General features: G+C 48.3%; 1 protein-coding gene across 1 annotated transcript in view; it reads right to left on the reverse strand.

Moving 5' to 3' along the window:
- The window catches only part of e2f7 (E2F transcription factor 7), a 36,711-nt gene extending 20,846 nt beyond the window's left edge, over positions 1-15,865 (reverse strand). The window contains 7 exon segments of the mRNA XM_086009555.1: positions 826-1,008; positions 4,558-4,695; positions 5,644-5,805; positions 7,418-7,723; positions 10,279-10,447; positions 13,406-13,690; positions 15,767-15,865. Of these exon segments, the coding sequence (XP_085865681.1) occupies positions 826-1,008; positions 4,558-4,695; positions 5,644-5,805; positions 7,418-7,723; positions 10,279-10,447; positions 13,406-13,690; positions 15,767-15,865 (1,342 nt within the window).
- Positions 15,866-16,409: the final 544 nt, after the last annotated feature.

Consider the following 16,409-nt stretch of genomic DNA (forward strand, 5'->3'; position numbering starts at 1 on the left):
GCCCAAAGTCAGTGGTCGGGCGACTTGGTAAAGAAAGGTCTTCTTGACGTGTTCATCAACAAAGAATGCTTTCCTTTATTAGCCGAGGCACAGAATGCAAGAGCAGGGAGGTTATGCTTGAACTGTATAAAACACCAGTTAGGCCGCAGCTAGAGTACTGCGCGCAGTTCTGGTCACCACATTACAGGAAGGATGTGATTGCACGAGAGAGGGTACAGAGGAGATTTACAAGGATGTTGCCGGGACTGGAGAATTTTAGCTACGAGGAAAGATTGGAGAGGCTGCGGTTGTTTTCTTTGGAACAGAGGAGGCTGAGGGGAGATTTAATTGAAGTGTATAAAATTGTGAGGGGCCTAGATAGAATGGATAGGAAGGACCTATTTCCCTCAGCAGAGGGTCAATAACCAGGGGACAGAGATTTAAAGTAATTGGTAGAAGGATTAGAGGGGAGTTGAGGAGGACCTTTTTCACCCAGAGGGTGGTGGGGGTCTGGAACTCACTGCCTGAAAGGGTGGCAGAGGCAAAAAAACCCTCATCACATTTAAAAAGTACTTAGATATGCAGTTGAAGTGCGATAACCTACAGGGCTACGGACCAAGAGCTGGAAAGTGGGATTAGGCTGGATACTCTTTCTCGGTCGGCACAGACACGATGGGCCGAATGGCCTCCTTCTGCGCAGTAAATTTCTATGATTCTATGAACGGACCACGAGCACCATCAGAGGCAATTTATTCGGTGTCTTTTAAACCCATCGGCATTTTCGATTGGGAGTGGGTCAGTGCAGGTTATCACTCACTAACTACAACCCCCTGTACAGAAACACACCTTTTCGAACTTTAGCAGGGCTGCATGGAGCAGACTGGGCCTTGAACTGGTTGCCCTGGGAACCGTGTCGAGCGTGGAACAAAGCTGGACACAACAGCCTCTCCTTTGTGCTCACTGGTACTGGCAACACTGCCTTGGCAGAGCTCGTCGGTGCGGATAATGTAACAGAATGATCCGGAATACCTGCGCAGAAATCAAGAGAAAATTTCATTCCAACAATCGCTTACAAAGAAACTACTGTATTAGAAATTTACAATTTGCAGTTATACAGCGCCTTTAATGTAATAAAACATCCCAGGGCGCTTCACAGGAGCTTAATCAGACAAAAAATTTGACACCAAGCCACATAAGGAGACATTAGGGCAGGTGACCAAAAGCTTGGTCAAAGAGGTAGGTTTTAAGGAAGGGAGAGGTGTAGAAAGGCGGAGAGGGTGAGGGATGGGCGCCCAGGCATCTGAAGGCACGGCTGCCAATGGTGGAGCGATGGAAATTGGGGATGTGCAAGAGGCTGAAGTGTGGTCACTGGGCGAGAGGGTGAGTGGCATGGATGGAGGCTGAGAAATTTGGTGCTCTCTCTAGCGTACAGCGCCCCCTACTGTTGGGTAGGTGCACCTTGTGGGTGTCGCTGGCGTGACCCCCATTTATTGCCCACCCAGAGTACAACTGAGTGGATTGCTGGGCCACTTAATGTTGTGTAGATGGACTTTCAAAAGGCGTTTGATAAAGTACCACATACTAGGCTTGTTAGCCAAAATTGAAGCCCATGGGATAAAAGGGGCAGTAGCAGCATGGGAACAAAATTGGTTAAGGGATAGAAAACACAGTTGTGGTGAATGGCTGTTTTTCAGACTGGAGGGAGGTGGCGTTCCCCAGGGTTCAGTACTAGGACCACTGCTGTTTTTAATAAACATTAATGACTAGGACTTTGGGGGGTGGGTGGGGGGGTAACAAGGCACAATTTCAAAATTTGCAGATGACACAAAACTTGGAAGTGTAGTAAACAGTGAAGAAGTTAGTGATAGACTTCAAGAGGACATAGGCTGGCGGAATGGGCGGACACATAGCAGATGAAATTCAACGCAGAAAAGTGCGAGGTGATATATTTTGGTAGGAAGAATGAGGAGAGACCGTACACACTAATTGGTACATGATAGCTAGCTGGCTTCAGGACAGAAAGCAGAGAGTAGGGGTAAAGGGTAGCTATTCACAGTGGCAGAAGGTGGGTAGTGGTGTTCCACAAGGATCAGTGCTGGGACCACTGCTGTTCACAATTTACATTAACGATTTAGACTTTGGAATCAAAAACAATTTCTAAATTTACGGATGACATCAAATTGGGGATAGTCAATACTGAGGAGGACCAACAAGTTACAGGAGGACATTAATAAACTTGCAGAATGGGCATATAATTGGCAAATGAAGTTCAACACAGATAAATGTGAGGTATTACATTTTGTTAGGGAGAATAGGGAGGTCACTTATTACTTGGAGGGAGCGAGTCTAGGTGGGGTAGAGGAACAAAGGGATCTCGGAGTACAAATACACAAATCACTAAAAGTAGCGACACAGGGTAACAAGGCCATAAAAAAGCAAACCAAGCACTAGGGTTTATTTCTGGAGGGATAGAATTGAAAAGTAGGGAAGTTATGCTAAACCTGTATCGAACCTTGGTTAGACCACACTTGTAGTACTGCGTACAATTCTGGTCACCATATTATAAAAAGGATATAGAGGCGCTGGAGAGGGTGCAGAGAAGATTTACAAGGATGATACCAGAAATGCGAGGGTATACATATCAGGAAAGGATGAACAGGCTGGGTCTCTTTTCTCTTGAAAGAAGGCTGAGGGGTGACCTAATGGAAGTCTTTAAAATGATGAAAGGTTTTGATAGAGTGGATACAGAGAGAATGTTTCCACTTGTGGGGAAGAGCATAACTAGAGGCCATCAATATAAGACAGTCACTAATAAATCCAATAGGGAATTCAGGAGAAACTTCTTTACCCAGAGAGTGGTGAGAATGTGGAACTCGCTACCACAGGGAGTGGTCGAGGTGAATAGTATAGATACATTTAAGGGGAGGCTGGACAAGCACGTGAGGGAGAAGGGAATAGAGGGTTATGCTGATAGATTTAGATGAGGAAAGGCGGGAGGAGGCTCGAGTGGAGCATAAACGCCGGCATGGACTGGTTGGGCCGAATGGCCTGTTTCTGTGCCGTATATCCTGTGTAATTTTAAAGGGGGTGCAAGAACAGAGACCTGGGGGTGTTTGTGCACAAATCTTTGAAGGTGGCAGGACAGGTTAACAAAGCAGTTAATAAAGCAAATGGGATCCTGAGCTTTACAAATAATGGCATAAAGTACAAAAGCCAGGAAGTTATGCTAAACCTGTATAAAACACGAGTTTGGCCGCAGCTGGAGCATTGTGTCCAATTCTGGGCACCGCACTGCAGGAAGGACGTGAAGGTGCAGAAGAGATTTACTAGAATGGTTCCAGGGATGAGGGACTTCAGTTACATGGATAGGCTGGAGAAGCTGGGGTTGTTCTCCTTAGAGCAGAGAAGGCTAAGAGGAGATTTGATGGAGGTGTTCAAAATCATGAACGATTTAGATAGAGTAAATAAAGAGAAACTGTTTCCAGTGGCTGAAGGGTTGAGAACCAGAGGGCACAGATTTAAGGTGATTGGCAAAAGAACCAGAGGCGAGGTGAGGAAAAACTTCTTTATGCAGCGAGTGGTTAGGATTTGGAATGCGCTGCCTGATAGGGCGGTGGATACAGATTCAATAGTAGCCTTCAAAAGGGAATTGGATAAATACTTGAAGGGGAAAAAATTGTAGGGATATGGGGAAAGAGCGGGGGAGCGGGACTAACTGGATTGCTCTTCGAAGGAGCCGGCACAGACTCGATGGGCTGAATGGCCTCCTTCTGTGCTGTACTGTGCTATGATTCTACTGCATAAAAACAGGAGGAGGCCATTCAGCCCCTCGAGCTTGTTCCGCCATTCAATTAGATAATGGCTGATCCGTACCTGAACACCATCTAAAACCGCCTTGGTTCCATATCCCTCAATAAACCTTGCCGAACAAAAATTGAAGTGGCAACTCTGTTTTGTTCAGTTAATTCACTGCCGACCGAGAATCCATACCCTGGTGCGCCTGCTCCGTGTAGCCGAGTTACACGCTGCAGTTACCAAACAGAGGGAGCTCTTCACACTTTCAGCAGGTTAGACCCTTACAGTGCTCCTGGGCTACGGAGGGGGTGATTTGACAGGAGGCCTGTTCCAAGTCCAATTCAATACAGGTAGACTATCCTTCATCCGAAAACCTCGGGACCAGCCGAGTTTCAGATAAAGGAGAATTTCGGATTTCGGAAGGTGGGTCGGCGGGGGGTCGTGCGCACGACTTACGCTGACGCTCAGCGTAATCAGTCGGGGTCGGCAGGGGGTCGGGGCAGGGTCGGCGGTGGTCAGGGCCGGCGGGGTGCGCGGGGTCGGCGGTTGTCGGGGCTGGCGGGGTCCGCGGGGGGGTCGGCGGTTGGCGGGGTCGGCGGGGGCGTCGGCGGTTGTCGGGGCTGGCGGTTGTCGGGGCCGGCGGGGGGTCGTGCGCACGACTTACGCTGAACGAAAAAACCTTCGGTTTTTAGAGGGTTTCGGTTTTCGGAAGTCCGGATAAAGGGTAGTCTACCTGTACAATGTTTATGACGTTACCGACACACGGCATTGAGCCAACCTTACCATCAGGCCTGTTCTGATGGACAGGCCCAACCCACTTGAATGCGGGCTTCCGACCCCTCTCTTCAGTCACGTGAACTTTCTTGATGAGTCCCAAACTGGTCAACACGTTGGCGATGTCGTAGAGTCTGCGGATTTTAGCTGAAAAGGGAAACAAATGTGAAAGGTTGGCGAAGTTTACCTGGGAGACCTTTCGCTAATTAACACCCAAAAGACAACACTTTGCCTCTTGCAGAGTACTCGGAACAGAATTCTGAGAGAAGTGGCTATTTTACACAGTGTGCACCAATGTGTATAATACAGGAAACTTTCGATTTACCGGCACCTAAATAACCGGAAATGTCGGTTAACTGGCAAAATTCAGGAGTCGGTTCAGGTAACTTTTATTACTTGCACAGCAACAAATGGAGGAAGGCAAGGGTGTGGCTGCAGCTGTTGCTAAGCTACAGAGATGCTTGCAACTTGTGGCCATTGTTTTGAAGCACAGGGTTTGTTGCTTTATACGGAGCTCTGAGCTCCGTATCTTTTACTATAGCGTTCGGATATCTGGAATTTTTGATGAACTGGCACCACGTCGGTCCCGTCCGTGCCGGATAAAAAAAAGTTTCCTGTGTATATATAAAAAAAAGTTTATTTTTCCATTCATGGGATGTGGGTGTCGCTGGTAAGACCAGCATTTATTGCCCATGAGAAGGTGGTGGTGAGCACTCAAACCCCACACCCACTACTCCCCACCCACGCTTTTCTTAACAGGGTAGATGCTGAGAGGTTGTTTCCCCCTGGCTGGGGAGTCTAGAACCAGGGGTCACAGTCTCAGGATAAGGGGTCGGCCATTTAGGACTGAGATGAGGAGGAATTTCTTCACTCAGAGGGTGGTGAATCTTTGGAATTCTCTACCCCAGAGGGCTGTGGAGGCTCAGTCGTTGAGTATATTCAAGGCAGAGATGGATGGATTTTTGGACTCTAGGGGAATCAAGGGGTATGGAGATCGGACGGGAAAGTGGAGTGGAGGTCGAAGATCAGCTGGTGTGAATGGCCGAGCAGGTTCGAATGACCTACTCCTGCTCCTAATTCTTATGTTCTACTTACTTTTAAACTTGCTGTTATCTGCAGAGTCTTGCTGACTTTCTTCAATTAGGATTTTAGCAGCAATATCGAGAGCAACAGTCTTGGGCTCGGACACGAGGAACAGCATCACGAACTTCTCACTCATGATGCGCAGCGACTTGTCCTTCCTGCTGTTCAGAGATGCTGAGAGAGAGACAGAGAAGACGGCACTAATATGAGGCACACACAAAGAACAGCAACTTCTGCTCCTTCAGATTCCGTACATCTATTACGTCCATGAAAAAATATTTTCAAATTCCATTCGAGGGGACAGTGTGGGCAGAATCGCCTTCATCTCCCGCTCGACACTGAACAGCCAGAAGAGGGCACCAGAATACAGCACTCCAGGCACTTTACACCCCCTCTCCATCCCACTCTATTAATGCTCCACCAGTTGAGCAGATATCTGGAGACTCCTTAAACGCCACCTCCAGACAAATCTGGGACTCGAAGCTGCGTGGACACCCGTTATTTTTAATTAAAAAAAAAGATTTACATTTCTATAGCGCCTTTCGTGACCTCAGGACGTCCCAAAGCGCTTTACAGCCAATGAAGTACTTTTTGAAGCGTAGGGAACGTGGCAGCCAATTTGTGCACAGCAAGATCCCACAAACAGCAATGCGATAATGACCAGATAATCTGTTTTAGTGATGCAGGTTAACATAATATAACAGAAACTAATATAAAGAGGGCGAGGACAGTTTGCAATTTCTGGCCCTTTTGACTGGTTACAGCACAGGAGGCCATTCGGTCCGTCGAGCCCGTGCCGGGCTCTCTGCAAGAGCACTTCAGCCAGTCCCACTCCCCCGCCCTTTCCCCGCAGCCCTGCAATTTTCTTTCCTTCAGGTACTTATCCAATTCCCTTTTGAAAGCCACGATTGAATCTGCCTCCGCCACCCTTTTAGGCAGTGCATTCCAGATCCTAACCACTCGCTGAGTAAAAACGTTTTTCCTCATGTCGCCTTTGGTTCTTTTGCCAATCACCTTAAATCTGTGTCCTTTGGTTCTCGACCCTTCCGCCAATGGGAACAGTTTCTCTCTATCTACTCTGTCCAGACCCCTCATGATTTTGAACACCTCGATCAAATCTCCTCTCAACCTTCTCTGTTCTAAGGAAAACAACCCCAGCTTCTCCAGTCTATCCACGTAACTGAAGCCCCTCATCCCTGTAACCATTCTTGTAAATCTTTTCTGCACCTTCTTTAAGGCCTTCACATACTTCCTAAAGTGTGGTGCCCAGAATTGGACACATTACTCTAGTTGAGGCCGAACCAGTGTTTTTATAAAAGGTTAATCATAACTTCCTTGCTTTCGTACTCTCTGCCTTTATTTATGAAACCCAGGATCCCGTATGCTTTTTTAACCACTTTCTCAGCCTGGCCTGCCACCTTCAACGATTTGTAATTGAAAGGAATCAGAAGGTGGTGAATCTTTGGAATTCTCTGCCCCAGGGGGCTGTGGAGGCTCAGTCGTTGAGTATATTCAAGGCAGGGATCGATAGAATTTTGTACTCTAGGGGAAATCGGACAGGAAGGTGGAGTTGAGGTAGAAGATCAGCCATGATCACATTGAATGGCTCGAAAGGCCGTGTGGTCGACTCCTGCTCCTATTTCTTATGTTCTTATGAATCGTGCACAGTGACAGAGACTCTACAGAACGAATGCAGCAATTTAAGTGGCACTATTTAAACAGTGCGAGTTTTTAAACAGAAACCTGCTGCTTTATCAGATTGCACTCACTGTACAATAAGCCTTACCCGATTTACTCTCGGCCTCCACAGACTTGGTCTCCGCGCTCAGCTCCTGGCAGCCAGCCCACGCTTCCCGGGCAGCGTCTCTCTTCTCCGCTTCTTCCCCGTCGAAGTCCAGCTCCAGCTCCTTGTGGCGGACGTAGGCCAGCTGCTCCGTGTACCTGTGCTGCTCTCCTCGCCACTTCAGGGCGGCCAGGGTCTTCCCAAGGCCCAGCAGCCCGTGCCAGGAATACTGGTTCTTAGCCACCCGGCTGACGAGCTGAAGAGACTCCAAGACATTCACGATGTCGTAAATACGTCGGCGCTCCACTCCTGTGGAAACAAAATCCAGGGCCAACCGCCCCCCCATACTCCGTTAGACAAGGTCCCACACCATCAACCGACCCAGAAACTGGGCCAGAATTTGCCGTCACAATAACGGCGCTCGCCGCTCATTTATGTGTCAGCGGTGCAGGCCCCTCGAGCCCGCTCCGCCACGTGGCCCCTCCAGCCCGCTCCGCCACACGGCCCCTCGAGCCCGCTCCGCCACACGGCCCCTCGAGCCTGCTCCGCCATTCAATAAGATCATGGCTGATCTTCGACCTCATCTCCACCTTCCCGTCCGATCCCCATATCACTCGATTCCCCTAGAGTCCAAAAATCTATCGATCTCTGCCTTGAATATACTCAACGACTGAGCCTCCACAGCCCCCTGGGGTCGAAAATTCCAAAGATTCACAACTTTCTGATTCCTTTCAATTACAAATCGTTGAAGGTGCCAGGCCAGGCTGAGAAAGTGGTTAAAAAAGCTTACAGGATCCTAGGTTTCATAAATAAAGGCAGAGAGTACGAAAGCAAGGAAGTTATGATGAACCTGTATAAAACCAGGGGCAGATACCAACGTCCCCGTTAAGCCGCGCAGAGGTCTGGAGGTCCCACGCAGGCCGCTCAGCGGCTGTTAAATGGGGAAAAAACGCGCATGCGCGGAAATTTGAACGGGCCGCGCAAGCACCCCCCCCCCCAAAAATTTAGCAGGGACATTGGCAGGTACGGGGTTAAACGCCACATTCCAAAGGCTGCTGTCCGAGTTGCTACGCAAAAAACGGCATCTCGCTCTCTGCCTCACCAGTGACAGCGTGAAGCTGCTGTATTCGCGTGGTCGACACAAACTCAACAACAACACCACCTTGTATTTATATAGCGCCTTTAACGTAGTAAAACATCCCAAGGCGCTGCACAGGAGTATTTTAAGACAAATAAATCTGACACCGAGTCACATAAGGATAAATTAGGGCGGGTGACCAAAAGCTTGGTCAAAGAGGTAGGTTTTAAGGAGCGTCTTAAAGGAGGAAAGAGGTGTAGAGAGGCGGAGAGGTTTAGGGAGGGAATTCCAGAGCTTAGGGTCCAGGCAGCTGAAGGCACGGCCACCAATGGTTGAGCGATTATAATCAGGGATGCGCAAGAGGGCAGAATTAGAGGAGCGCAGATATCTCGGGGGCGGGGGGGGGGGGGTTGTGGGGCTGGAGGAGATTACAGAGATAGGGAGGGGCGAGGAGGCCATGGAGGGATTTGAAAACAAGGATGAGAATTTTGAAATCGAGGCGTTGCTTAACCGGGAGCCAATGTAGGTCAGCGAGCACAGGGGACGACGGGCGAACGGGACTTGGAGCGAGTTAGGACACGGGCAGATATTTAGGGCTAGTAATTACAAGTGCAAGTATCTTTTCAACAGGGTGATCATTGTTAATGACTGCCAATCAACCTCTCTGGCACTGACAATTAACTAGTACAAATGTGGAGTCTCATTCCTTCAGTTTTTTTAAGATTTTGGGGAGATTAAAAAAAAGTCAAATTTTAAATTTGTTTTTCTTACTTTTCCTTTCTCCCACTCTCTTAATCCGATCTTTCTTTCCCTTTCTTTATTTCTCTGTCGGTACCTGATTTGACACTGAATTCCCTCACTCTAATTTAAAAGAAAGGCGTGCATTTATATAGCGCCTTTCATAACCTCAGGACGTCCCAAAGCGCTTTACAGCCAATGAAGTACTTTATGAAGTGTGGTCACTGATGTAAAGTAGGAAACACGGCAGCCAATCTGCGCACAGCAAGCTCCCACAGTGATAATGACCAGATAATCTGTTTTTTTGTGATGCTGATTGAGGGATAACTATTCGCCAGGACACCATTTACGCTTCCTTCTCAGTCCTTGCGCTGTTAATTTCCCAATCCTTCAATCTCATTGCTTAAGGAGATACCCTGTTGGTTGCCCTGTTCACTCAGGTCCCAGATGCCCAGTTTCCCTCACTGTGCCGTTGTCAGCTCGCACTTTGTGGCAAAAATATTTTGAGCTAAAGGGGGCAGGGGCAAGTCTAAGAACATCAGAAATAAGAGCGGGAGTCGGCCATTCGGCCCCTCGAGCCTGCTCCGCCATTCAATAAGGTCATGGCTGATCTTTGACCTCAACTCCACTTTCCCGCCTGATCCCCATATCCCTCGATTCCCCACGAGTCCAAAAATCTATCGATCTCGGTCTTGAATACACTCAATGATTCAGCAACCCTTTGGGGCAGAGAATTCCAAAGATTCACCACCCTCTGAGTGAAGAAATTCCTCCTCATCTCAGTCCTAAATGGCCGACCCCTTATCCTGAGACTATGCCCCCTAGTTCGAGACTCTCCAGCCAGGGGAAACAACCTCTCAGCGTCTACCCTGTCAATCCCCCTCAGAATCTTCTTTGTTTCAATGAGATCACCTCTCATTCTTCTAAACTCCAGAGGCGCTTATTCCAGCAGACGCCTTTAGAAGTCCCGCTACAACAAAATCTGGCCCATGATATTCTCCCCCACCCCCTTGATTCTCCCCTCCTCCTCCCGCCACCACAAGCTCACCAAGTTCGGTCGCCACTTCATCCAGGGAAATTTCCGTTTCCTCGGTGGAAATGGGATACTTAGGGTAGCGTGCGAGGAATTTCTGGCACAGAAGCCCCAGACTTTTTTGCTTTCTGCTTGGCCGCTGCTGTTCAACTTCATCCGTGGGGCTGTCATCGATCACAGCGAGCTGAGGGGAACATAAAGAACGCATTTGCATTTTTTTTTAACAGAGGTCTTTCGATTGTTTAATCTCAGGAACTCTTTTGGCTTCACAACAACTCTCATTACAGCAGAAAATGTTGCTCCTCAGTCGGAAACTAATCAGGAAAAGATTGAACAGGCCGGGGCTCGCTTCGCTAGAAAAAAAAAGACTGGAGGGGGGTGACCTGACACAGGTCTTTAAAATTTACGAAGGGTTTCGATAGGGTAGACGTAGAGAAAATGCTTCCACTTGTATGTGGGGGGGGGGGGGGGGGGGGGAACCAGAACTAGGGACCTTCAACAACGTTCCCTTTAAGCGCTCCAGGGATCCCGCGCAGTTTGCTTTTCAATGCAGAAACTGCGCCCACGCGGTATTTTGAACGGCCCGCGCGGACAGTTAAAGGGGCCGCACAGCGCCAAAAATAACATTCGTGGGAGCATTGGCCATGAACAACGTTCCCGCTAAGCTGCACGGGCACGCAGCCGTCTGGAGGTCCCGCGCAGGCCGCTCACCGGATTTTCCATGGAAGGAACCGCGCACACACACACGTGAAAATTTGAATGAGCCGCGTGCACAGGAAATTTTTTTTAGAGGGAACATTGGCCATAAATAAAATAGTAAATGCAATAGGGAATTCAGGAGAAATTTTTTTCCCCCCCAGAGAGCGGTTAGAATGTGGAACTCGCTACCACAGGGAATGGTTGAGGCGAATAGCGTGTTTATCCAGATTCCCCTTAAATGTATCTACACGAGGGAGAAAGGAATAGAAGGAAATGTTGATGGGGTGAGATGAAGAGGGGTGGGAGGAGGCTCGTGTGGAGCATAAACACCGGCACGGACCAGTTGGGCCGAATGGCCTGTTTCTGTGCTGCAGACTCGACGTCACACTTGGAAAGACGCAAGGGTCGCGCAGGTGCGGGGGACGGTGGAGTGGAAAGCCAGCACATTGGGAGCGGAGAGGGTGGGTTTAGAAGTTTGGGGTTGGTGCGATCAGCTGTACCGTTACCTGACCTGGCAACTTGGGACACGCAGAAAGCAGAAGCGTGTTCCACCCCCTCAGTAAAATTGGCCACTTTGAACAGCACAAAAATTCAATGGAATTAAAAAAAAAATTACTGCAGTTAAACACACAGATAATCAAGCCCGTTCTCATGGCCCACATTCCGAGTCGATCCAGAGGGGGAAAAGGAGAAGATTATTATTTTTTTTTTTTTACGCAGCGAGTTGTTGTGATCTGGAATGCGCTGCCTGAAAGTGCGGTGGAAGCAGATTCAATAGTAACTTTCAAAGGGAAATTGGATAAATACTTGAAAAGAAGAAATTTGCAGGGCTCTGGGGAAAGAGCAGGGGGGAGTGGGTCTACAGGAAACTTTCGATTTACCAGCACCTAAATAACCGGAAATCTCGGTTAACTGGCAAAATTCAGGAGTAGGTTCAGGTAAGTTTTATTACTTGCCTTCCTCCATCTGTTGCTGTGCAAGGGTGTGGCTGCAGCTGTTGCTAAGCTACAGAGACGCTTGCAACTTGTGGCCATTGTTCTGAACCTGTTGATAAGCAACAGGGTTTGTTGCTTTATATGGAGCTGTCAGCTCTCCGTATCTTTTACTATAGCTTTCGGTTATCCGGAATTTTTGATGAACTGGCACCACGTCGGTCCCGGATAAAAAAAAGTTTCCTGTAATTGGAGAGCTCTTTCAAAGAGCCGGCACAGGCACGGTGGGCAGAGTGGCCTCCTTCTGTGCTTTCGTAACCTGCAGGATCTCATATTCAGCCACTTACAGATCGTGAAGGATAAACTGTTCATTGTGCTTTTGTGGAGCAAGCAACTGGTGGAGTACCGTGGACAGGTTGTCAGGGAGTCGGATGGGGAAGGGGAGGAGGGATGCACAAGAGGCCAGATTGGAGCAACGCAGAGTTCTCCGGAGGGTGGGAGGGCTGGAGGAGGTTACAGAGATAGGGAGGCCTGGGGGGTGGGGCACACGAGGTCCTGGAGGGATTTGAACACGAGGATGAGAATTACATATTTGAGGCGGTCAGACATTGACCAATGTAGGTCTGCCGTGAGCGACAAGGATGATACCAGAAATGCAAGGGTACACCCATCAGGAAAGGATGAAAAGGCTGGGTCTCTCTGCTCTTGAAAAAAGGCTGAGGGGTGACCTAATCGAGGTCTTTAAAATGATGAAAGGTTTTGATAGAGTGGATACAGAGAGAATGTTTCCACTTGTGGGGAAGAGCAAAACTAGAGGCCATCAATATAAGATAGTCACCAAGAAATCCAATCGGGAATTCAGGAGAAACTTCTTTACCCAGAGAGTGGTGAGAATGTGGAACTCGCTACCACAGGGAGTGGTTGAAGCGAATAGTATAGATGCATTTAAGGGGAAGCTGGATAAGCACATGAGGGAGATGGGAATACAGGAAACTTTTTTTTATCCGGCACCGACGTGGTGCCGGTTCATCAAAAATTCCAGATCACCGAGCGCTATAGTAAAAGATACGGAGCTGAGAGCTCCGTATAAAGCAACAAACCCTGTTGCTTAGCAACAGGTTCAGAACAATGGCCACAAGTTACAAGCGTCTCTGTAGCTTAGCAACAGCTGCAGCCACACCTTTGCACAGCAACAGATGGAGGAAGGCAAGTAATAAAACTTACCTGAACCTACTCCTGAATTTTGCCGGTTAACCGAGATTTCCGGTTATTTAGGTGCCGGTAAATCGAAAGTTTCCTGTAGAAGGATATGCTGATAGATTTAGATGAGGAAAGACGGGAGGAGGCTCGAGTGGAGCATAAACGCTGGCACGGACTGGTTCTGTGCTGGATATTCTATGAGCCGTGCTGCCACTGGTGCAGTCAGGGAGAAGTATGGGGGTGGGCGGCAAGAGTTCAACTTAAAAATGGAGGGGGAGCAAGTGGGACCAGTAAAACGAGAAGACCGTTACCTGAATAACGTTACTGATGGTTCTGACCCTCTCATTTTCAATCTGTCTAAACAGTTCCTTTTTCTTCTCCCTGTCCCGGATGTCAGGGCTCGCGGCGTTAATGAGCATCTTCAGGTTTGCCGTGGGCGACCAGGGCTCGGGGGACGGCTTGTCGGCCTGTTTATTTGGGGTCATCTGAATTCGATCCGGAGTACAGCACTTGCGCCTGGAGACGGCGCTCGCCGTTAATTCATTTTTCACCGGGGTTTTGGGCGACGCCCTCTTCGGTTCCATAAACAGGTTTTCCTAAACCGGAGACAAAAATTAAAAAAAACCCACGTGTGATCAAAAAGCTAGGAATTCGCGGATCATCGGATAGAGAGGAGAAACAACTCCGCATTGTCACGGGTACGGTAGCATAGTGGTTATGTTACTGGACTCGTAAGCCAGAGGCCTGGATTAATGATCCGGTAGACGTGAGTTCAAAACCACAGTCAGTTGGGGAGTTTAAATTAAATTAATTTGGAATAAAAAACTCGTATCAGTAATGGCGACCGTGAAACTACCGGATTGTCGTAATCTGATTCACTAATGGCTTTTAGGAAATCTGTCGCCCTTACCCGGTCTGGCCGATATGTGACTCCACAACCACAGCAACGTGGTTGACTCTTAACTGCCCCTCCGTGGCTCAAGAAGATGGCTCAACACCACCTTCAAGGGCAATTAGGGATGGGCAATAAATGCCAGCGACACCCACATCCCATGAATGAATTTAAAAAAAATTACATCATTCGTGAAGGATAACTTCGCTCCACCATTGGCGGCCGTGCCTTCAGCTGCCTGGGCCCCGAGCTCTGGAATTCCCTCCCTAAACTTCTCCGCCTCTCCCTCTTCCCTTAAGGCGCTCCTTAAAACCTGCCTCTTTGACCAAGCTTTTGGTCACCTGTCCGAATATCTCCTTCTGCGGCTCGCTGTCAAACTTTGACTGACAACGCTTCCGTGAAGCGCTTTGGGCAGCGTTGCCTTTAAGCTGCACAGTGCTCTGGACCTCCCGCGCAGCGGGCTCACCGGCTTTTCAATGGGGGAAAAACCCCCGAGCACACACGAGCAGTATTTTGAATGGGCCGCACACCCATAAATAAAATTAAAGGCAACATTGGCCGTGGGACGTTTTTACTAGGTTAAAGGCGCTATATAAATGCAGTTTTGTAAGAAAAAATATTTTTGTTGCAAAATTACTTATTGTGCTTCAAAGTACTTTTGTTGCAATTACGGCCAAATGACTAATTGAAAATCATGCACTCATCCGAGGCAGCAGTTTGAATTCCACCCCACAACGTAGGTACGAATAAGCCGCAGTCAAAAGCTTCATACTCTAGTCTTAATTCTTCAGAAATCGGGTCTTCTCAAAATTGGCACCCGTTAATAAATCAAACGCGGCGGGCACATCATTTCCAAATCAGTTTGTTATACTTCCATAATTTCAATGGTTCAAAGAGTTATTCCCGACAGTTGGCGCCCAGATAAACAGTGTTACGCTGGTGGAAGGGGTGCCCCAGGATTATTTCAGGCAGTGTTTCACCAGATTTCGATAATAACTGCCTCGAGGATTGTGCAAGGTTTACACGTTTCCTACAACAGCGGATGCTGGTGAAAAATCAGGCAGCACTTTTTTCACACAAAGGGCAGTCGAAATCGGGAACTCTCCTCCCCTCCATATGAAATAGGAGCAGGAGTCGGCCACACGGCCCCTCGAGCCTGCTCCGCCATTCAGTAAGATCATGGCTGATCATCGAACTCAACTCCACTATCCCCATATCCCAAAATCCATCGATCTCAGCCTTGAATAATATACTCGACGACTGAGCCTCCACAGCCCCCTGGGGCAGAGAATTCCAAAGATTCACCACCCTCTGAGTGAAGAAATTTCTCCACATCTCAGTCCTAAATGGCCGACCCTTATCCTGAGACTGTGACCCCTGGTTCTAGACTCTCCAGCCAGGGGAAGCAACAAAAGGCTGTGGATTCTGGGGGCCAATTGGAACTTTCAAGACGGAGATCGATGAGATTTTTGTTGGGTGAGGGTATCGAGGGATATGGAGCAAAGGTGGGTAACTGGAGTTGAGGTACACGTCGGCATTGATCTAATGGAATGGTGGGACAGGCACGAGGCGCTGAATGGCCTCCTCCTGTTCCTGAAACAGGCAAATAACAAAAATGAAGACTGAATCCTTGATGTCAAAACATCAGATTTAATACTGGAAAAGTTAGGCTGCCAATTAAGCTGCAGTTCTGGAGGGTAAGATCTGATCTGGTTTATGCCTCCTCCATGTAACTTGATTTTAATTAACCCAAAACAGAAAATCGACACATTACATTTACCTTCTGTGCATTTTTGCTTTCATCATTCAGGGTGTCTGGGGGGAAATCACATTTTCCTATTCGCGCACTCAAGAGATCCTTCAGTTTCAGGCACTCCATCTGTAAAATGAAATAAATATACAAGCGCATATTTAATAAAAAGTCAAAAGTTCATTCATGGAACAGCACAGAAGGAGGCCATTCATAAGAACATAAGAAATAGTAGCAGGAGTAGGCCAATCAGCCCCTCGAGCCTGCTCCACCATTCAATAAGATCATGGCTGATCTGATCCTAACCTCAAATCTTCTATCACTCTCCATCCCACCCGAACCCATGTGATCTCCCGGGAGAGGCGAAAAAACAGATAAAAAACCCAATGGCCAATTTGGGAGAAAAAAATCTGGGAAATTCCTCTCCGACCCATCTAGGCGATCGAAACTCTTCCAGGAGATCACTCTGTCCCTATATTTTCTATAGTACTTACCTTCTGTAAAGGCGATCTCCACCCCAGCCAGGAACAGGAATAAAACCATCTCCTGAAATCTAACACAGAATTAGAACACAAGAAGTAGGAGCAGAACCAGGCTACACGGCCCCTGGGCCCGCTCCACTACCCACAGGGCCACGACCATTCCGAACCTAGACTCATGTCCAATTTCCTGC

This window comes from Somniosus microcephalus, chromosome 16 (assembly GCF_052327205.1).
Source record: "Somniosus microcephalus isolate GS21.2 chromosome 16, FLI_Smic_1.0, whole genome shotgun sequence".
Lineage (NCBI taxonomy): Eukaryota > Metazoa > Chordata > Chondrichthyes > Squaliformes > Somniosidae > Somniosus > Somniosus microcephalus.